Source organism: Pteropus alecto, unplaced genomic scaffold (assembly GCF_000325575.1).
Source record: "Pteropus alecto unplaced genomic scaffold, ASM32557v1 scaffold98, whole genome shotgun sequence".
NCBI lineage: Eukaryota > Metazoa > Chordata > Mammalia > Chiroptera > Pteropodidae > Pteropus > Pteropus alecto.
Genome location: NW_006443570.1, coordinates 2,088,434 through 2,095,186, shown reverse-complemented (window position 1 = coordinate 2,095,186; position 6,753 = coordinate 2,088,434). Strand labels below are relative to the sequence as shown.

Sequence of the window (6,753 nt, the reverse complement as noted above, 5' to 3'; positions counted from 1 at the left end):
GGTCCAGCGGGGGGACCGCGGCCGCTGCAGCGGCGTCAGAGCGTGTCTCGACTGCTGCTCCCAGCTTTCCTTCGGGAGCCCCCCGCTGAGCCGGGGCTGGAGCCGCCCCCGGAGGAGGAAGGGGGAGAGCCGGCAGGGGTCGCAGAGGAGCTTGGCAGTGGGGGACCCTGTTGGCTGCAGCTAGAGGAGGTGCCGGGACCTGGACCTCTCGGGGGAGGGGGGCCCCTGCGCTCCCCTTCCTCGTACTCCTCCGATGAGCTTTCCCCCAGCGAGCCCCTGACTTCTCCGCCCTGGGCCCCCCTGGGTGCCCCTGAGCGGCCAGAGCATCTTCTAAACCGGGTCCTGGAGCGGCTGGCCGGAGGGGCCACCAGGGACAGCGCAGCCTCAGGTAAGGAGTTGGCTGGCTCATTCATCCTGGAGTAAGGGATTGTCACCTGGTTCCTCTTCCTTGCCCTTGGAAAGTAGGGGTGGCTCTGTGCTGGAGCCTGGTGGGGGATTGAATGGTCAGCTGAAGTGGGGTAGAGGCCCATCGGAGGAACAGACCCTTCCACAGAAGAGAAGTGGCAGAGCCATCTTCCTCCCTATAGCAGACTCAACCACAGCAGGAGAAGCTGAACCTCTTTCTCTCCTTAAGCCACCCTTCCTTTCCCCTGGACATTTTATCCAGTCTCATGGGTCCCTGATATTGATTACCTCCTTCTGGGGCCCCAAAATTGGAGCCTGACACACTAAGATGGAGGCTGCCCGGAGCAGCCCATGCCACCCCACCCCCCCAGAGGTGCCCAAGCCTGAAAGACCTTCCAGGATTCCCCAAATCTGTTTAGAAGCCCAGAGCAGAGGGCTGGCCCACTCAGTGAGGCAACACCAGACAGGCACAGGGCTCAAGCTGCCTTTTGGGCTTTGGCAAAGGGATACACTGTCCTTAGTAGCTTGTGGGTAAGGAAGCATTCTAGTTTTCTAGTTGGAGGCTGACTCAGAGGTGGTGTTGGGGGAGAGGCGGCTGGGCAGACATCAGGGCCCTGCAGCATTCAGGGGGGTCTGAGCCCCTCCAACTCCCGCCCTTTTCATGGCAGGCCTCAGCACACAGCCTCTTTCAGAAATAATAACCACACCCTGAGAGGCTTATTCCCTAAACGATGATGCTATTTCACCACTCCCCACCAGCAGCCCTACTAAGGGGACTTTGAGGAAACTGAAGCCCCAAATGGCTGGTTAGTGGTTGAAATAGAAGACCTGTGGGTCTTTAGGTCTAGCTCTCAGCATTTCACTAAGCCTGACAGGGTTTGGGGATTGGGAGCCTTGGTTGAAGATCTCAAGGGAGGTTTCATACTTTGCTCTCAGATCTCTGCAGGGAGCCCTAGCCTAGGTGTGTAGAATGGGGCTCCACTCTCTTAGATTTTTCTCAAGACCAGGGTCCTTTCCTTTGGCTCAGGCTGTAGCTGCCCTGGGGAGCTGACACCTTTTGGATTTAATTAGAAAAGTATCAGACACACACAGCTCTCCTAACCATAACTTCCCACCTACACCACACACCCTGTGTCTCTATGACACATTCCCTGGGGAGGCTGTGCATTGGACCAGAGCCTGCCTTGGAAGAGACAGATGCCAAACTGTAGCCCCCACAGCAATATCATCCCTACTCTGCCCCATGCTCCTCTTCCTTTGCTCTGGCTTACCTCTCCCGTGGGATAAAGAGTATTGGAAGGATGTTGGGCACCCCTATTCCTAGTCCCCATCCCTGGAGCTGGACATCAAGGTGAGGGAGAAGAGAGGCTCTCAGACTCACTTTAAGAACACAGCAGGATAGCTGGACAGAAAGGGAAAAGGAGAAACTGTCTTTATGATGCCTGGTGCCACAGACTTTGCTCAGTCTCCCCTGTGGAAGACTCCTGAATTGATTGTCACCTGTATTATCTGGCCTGGCAAGCTGGATTCCCAGAGTAACTGGTTTGGGAAAACCCAGACCAGTCCCAGAGTGAATAAGAATAAGCTTAACCTGCCACTCTGATATTCTCTAATGTAACTAATGTTCTCAAGCCGTTTTAGTTACCTCCCAAGGTGTGTGGGAGGGACTTACAGAAGGTACCCCAAACTAGCCAGTCTCTTAAACATCTAAGCAGCCCATCTGACCCACTGGTTCTACCCTGACACTCTACTTGCCTCAGGAACAAAGGGAAGTGTAGGTTCTTAGTCCAGGCAAGGCCCTTCCAGCCCTGGGCCTTGGTTTCTCATTTGTAAAATGAAAGAGTTGAAGTAGAGGATCTTGTGTTCTTCTCCTTCTATATCTTGATGGCTAGAATTGGAGGCCAGGGGATGGTGAGCCAAGGGCCAATAGAAACCTTGGTTTTGTCCTGAGGCAGTGCCTGCCTGGGGACCTGGCCCTAACCTGTCCTGGTGAAGACACCTGGCTCCCTCCCTACACCCAGCCTGTCTGTGTGTGCCAGGCGGCCCTGCCCCACCCCAGGGCTGGCTGCAAGTCAGGGCGACCTTGTACCTGGCTGACTGGCTGAGCCAGGCCCAGATGGGGGTGTGGAGGGGGAAAGGGTAGTAGGAGGAGCCACACTCCTCTACCTTCCATCATTAACCCTTCCATCTCTGGGCATCTAGAAGACTCAGGGTTTCCTTTTTTTAAAGGCTTTGGGATCAAAGAGATGGCAATCCTCCCTCTCTCTTTTAATGGGGCTGGTTCTCACCTGCCTAGCTGGAACTCAAAGCTGTTAAGTAGGGAGTGGGGAGGGGAGGAAGGATACCTGTGTACACACACCCTGCTGACCCTGACCTCTGTATTTGGAAGTTCTCTTTGTCTAGAGACCCTTCCGTGAGCTACCTCTTTGGGAGCAGGGGGCAGATCTTAGGCTTGGTGTATTATCTGACCAGCTTCCTACACACATTGAAGAGAAGTGGGTGTGGCCATTGAAGGGTGCCCCCTCCCTCCCCTCCAGCTGCCTTGGCAGCTGCCAACCCCACCCCCTCTTCGGCTGCCCAGAGCCTTCACACGTGTGTGCGTGTGTGTGTGTGTGTGTGTGTGCGCGCGCGCGCGTGCGTTCGCAGAGCACGACGGGGCAGGTGGCTGGGGCTCCAGTCTGGCAAACGAGGACTCACCCTTAGAGGCAAGAGAGGGGCGTGGTGAGTGCCCAGCTGGGTCCTGGAAGTGCCCTTCTGACATCAGTGGCGCCAATTGTTCTCTACAGATATCCTGCTGGATGACATCGTCCTCACCCATTCTCTCTTCCTCCCTACGGAGAAATTTCTGCAGGAGCTACACCAGTAATATCCTTTCGTGGAGCTAGCAAAAGGAGTGGTCAAGGAGGGACTCATTATCTCCATCTCACACATGATGTCAGGGCCTAAGCTCTCCCTGAGAAAACATACTTGGGTTTTAGCCCCAGTTTTTCTACTCACCAGCTGTGTGACCTTGGGCAAATCACCTAACCTCCTGAGGCCTCAGTTTCCTATTCTGTAAAATGGGAGTAAATAGCACCTGCTCTGCCTACGTGTGGGCTGGGGCTGCTGTGGAGATAGATCTGATAGCAGATGTGGGAGTGCTTGGTAGATTGCAAAGCCCTGTACAAATGTAAGGTGTTATTATTCTATGAAGAATGCCTCTTTCCCCACTGAATTGTTGCTCTAAACATCTGGTTGCCCAGTGAGTTATTACAGGGTCTGATGTAAACATCAGGTCACGGCTTCATTAGGGTCTACTAGAGACAAGCCACTGGCTGGGCTATTCATAGGGTCTCATTTAAGCATAGGGCCTCTCACTGAGTTATTTTAGGACCTAATTGTAACTGTCAGGCCACTGACTAGACTATCATAGGCTCTCTTTGAAACACCAGGCCTTACATTGAGGCATGGTCAGGTTTGTGGCTTTTATCAGCCTCCTATTCAGGTGTGGGCTGGTCAGAGGTTGGGTGGGTCCAGTGAGGGTATCCTCAAGAGAAATTCAAAGAGGCAGGAGCTGGATGTGGTCCAGTGGGTGCCATCCCTGCCTACTCTGAGGAAAAACCTAGGTTGGGGCATGAGGGGTCTTGGTTCCAGGGACCCCTGGATCTCCTTTCTCCCTGGCCCCAAACTTAGAGAATATTCGGAGGTAGCTTAGCCTCTCATCTCCCTTCCTGGTTTCCTCAGGTCTGCCTGCCCAGAACTTTTTTTCTTAACTTAGGGGTCAGCTTTGTTTGGGCAGGAGGCATGGAAGGCCCTGAGGGGCTGGGCCGGAAGCAGGCCTGTCTAGCCATGCTCCTTCATTTCTTGGACACCTACCAGGGGCTGCTGCAGGAGGAAGAGGGGGCCGGCCATATCATCAAGGTGGGACTGGGAAGAGAAGGTGGGTGAGCAGGCTATTAGCTCTGGAAGGGGTCCCCTTTGAAGGAGCCATACTCGTCAAGCTGGGTACTGGAAGAAAAAGATGTCAGTGGGCCCTAGCTTATATGGCTCTTCTATGCTTGAAGGCATAGAGACGCTGCCCCAGCCCTTACAGAGAGTAATGCTTGGGATGAGACCCCTGCCCTTACCTCTCTCCTCCTCTCCCCAGGATCTGTATCTGCTGATTATGAAGGATGAGTCCCTTTATCAGGACCTCCGTGAGGACACACTGAGGCTGCACCAGCTTGTGGAAACAGTGGAGCTAAAGTGAGGGGAATGGGTTGGGGAAGGGGACAGGAAAGAAGTCCTCCATGTTCCTGTCTTACAGGAGCTGCCTCTGGCCTTGTGGCTCCAATATGGTTTTATATCAGTCCCTTTCTCTTACTGGAGAGTAGCACAAAGCACTGTCTCAAATCGCTTTTTTGTCCATTCTCCCATCCATTTATTTGTCAGTCTAATGGTGTACTGGTAAATATTTAACAACGAGCACGTCAGGAAAAAGGACCCTGATTTGTAGCTTTTGCTGATTTCTATGGTGGAAATTCTCTTACCACACCTGATTTCAGGCTATCAACATGACATCACGGAATGTGAAGTTGGGAAGAGATGTGCAGGCCATTATGTAGGATTTTTACCTTACAAATAATGTAGATATAAATAACCTGAAGAGCATAGATAATAGTGAAACGTAGTAAAATAATTAAGAAATTACTTTTTCGGTAATAATTTGGCTATAAGATTAGAAACACACACATATTTTTTAATGGCTTTATTTAAAAACCAGTTAGCAAAATCCTCCAAAATTTAAAAATGCACTTTCATGAGCCAATGTGAGCTGGCTTTAGAACACCACTGCATGCAAGCATGCATGCATGCATGCATCCATCCATCTAGCCATCCATCCATCCCCTTCGGCCCTTTCATTTGCTCTCCACTCCATCCCCACCACCACAACCCTTGTTTAGGCCTCATTATCTCTCACCTGGATTATTGCTACAGCCTCCTATCCAGGGCTTCAGTGTATGGTCTTGTGTCCTTCTCTCCTTTCTTATGTTGACACCAGAGAGATCTTTCCAACTTGACAACATCATGCTCCTGTTTCAAAAACATCCATGGCTCCCCATTGCCTACAAGACAAAGCTTCAACATCCTAGCACAGTATTTAGAACTCTTCTCTTTCTGCCTTCTGCTAATCCTTCCCATTTCATTTCCCATATCCCCCTATACCCATGACATTTCCTATATACCCCATTCCCTGAACCCCATTCCCTATAGTGCTTTCTCAACTATATGGTTTATTCCAGAAGGACCTCCTCCCACCCCCTCCTCTTCCTGTTGTCCTTTAAAGGCTAGGTCAAATCCCATCTTCTTAATGAAAGCTTCCTAGATCCTCTTTTTAGGAGTAGCTTTCTCCCTCCCCCATACCAACATAACTCTCCTTGTACCTTTGTTATAATACCTAACACCTCCCGCCTTATGTTAGAAGTAGCTGCGTGCACATCTGTCTCTCTCCCAGACTGTGAAGTCCTTGCTGGCAAAATTCAGCAAATAGCTGGTGACTGACACCTACCATGTGCCAAGCAATGTGCTGGGCCTGGAGGATGAAAAAAAAATTCAGTAAGAACTAATCCCAGCCCTCAAAAGCTCTCAATCTTGTAGAAGAGATAAGACATGAACCTAAACAAATATTAGCTGAGGCAAAAAAAAAAAAGAAAAGAAAAAAGAAAAAGTAACCTATCCTGCTGGGTGGGATGAATCAGAGAAGAATTCATAGAAGAGGTGGCATTTGATTTGGGTCACTCAGACAGTCGTCCCTGCTGGCCATTGTCCTCTCTTCTGATCCCCTTCACCATTCTCTGAACCTGACGCCACTGCCTCCTTGACCTAGTTCTGATATCCTTGCTTGATGTAGCCTGCCTGGCGCTCCATATGCCTGGCAGGGCTTCCTGATGCCTAGCTGTATCCATGCCAGGATCCCAGAGGAGACTCAGCCACCCAGCAAGCAGGTGAAGCCACTCTTTCGCCACTTCCGTCGGATAGACTCCTGTCTGCAGACCCGAGTGGCCTTCCGGGGCTCCGATGAGAGTGAGTGTGGACATTAGGAGGGGCAGGGGTCTCTGGGTCTTGGGACCCCTCTGTTGAATGTCCCTGGGTAGTAGAACCATTCTTTTTACTGCATCTTTCTCAGAGGCCAACCAATATAGGGTTAGGGGTGGGTTGGGATGGGGAACAGAGGTGCCCTGGAGGAGACTGTGCCAGTGCTGCCATTCTGCCTTCCGATAAAAAAACAAAAAAAAACAAAAAAACACCTTCCTGTCTCTGTCCAGTCTTCTGCCGGGTCTACATGCCTGACCACTCTTATGTGACCATACGCAGCCGCCTCTCAGCGTC

General features: G+C 51.5%; 1 protein-coding gene across 1 annotated transcript in view; it reads left to right on the top strand.

Moving 5' to 3' along the window:
- Positions 1–6,753, top strand: part of RAPGEFL1 (Rap guanine nucleotide exchange factor like 1) — a 12,491-nt gene that overhangs the window by 438 nt on the left and 5,300 nt on the right. The window contains 6 exon segments of the mRNA XM_025041835.1: positions 1–388; positions 3,192–3,270; positions 4,170–4,305; positions 4,532–4,629; positions 6,335–6,447; positions 6,690–6,753. The exon segment at positions 1–388 is cut by the window's left edge and continues 438 nt beyond it. Coding sequence (XP_024897603.1) covers positions 1–388; positions 3,192–3,270; positions 4,170–4,305; positions 4,532–4,629; positions 6,335–6,447; positions 6,690–6,753 — 878 coding nt within the window.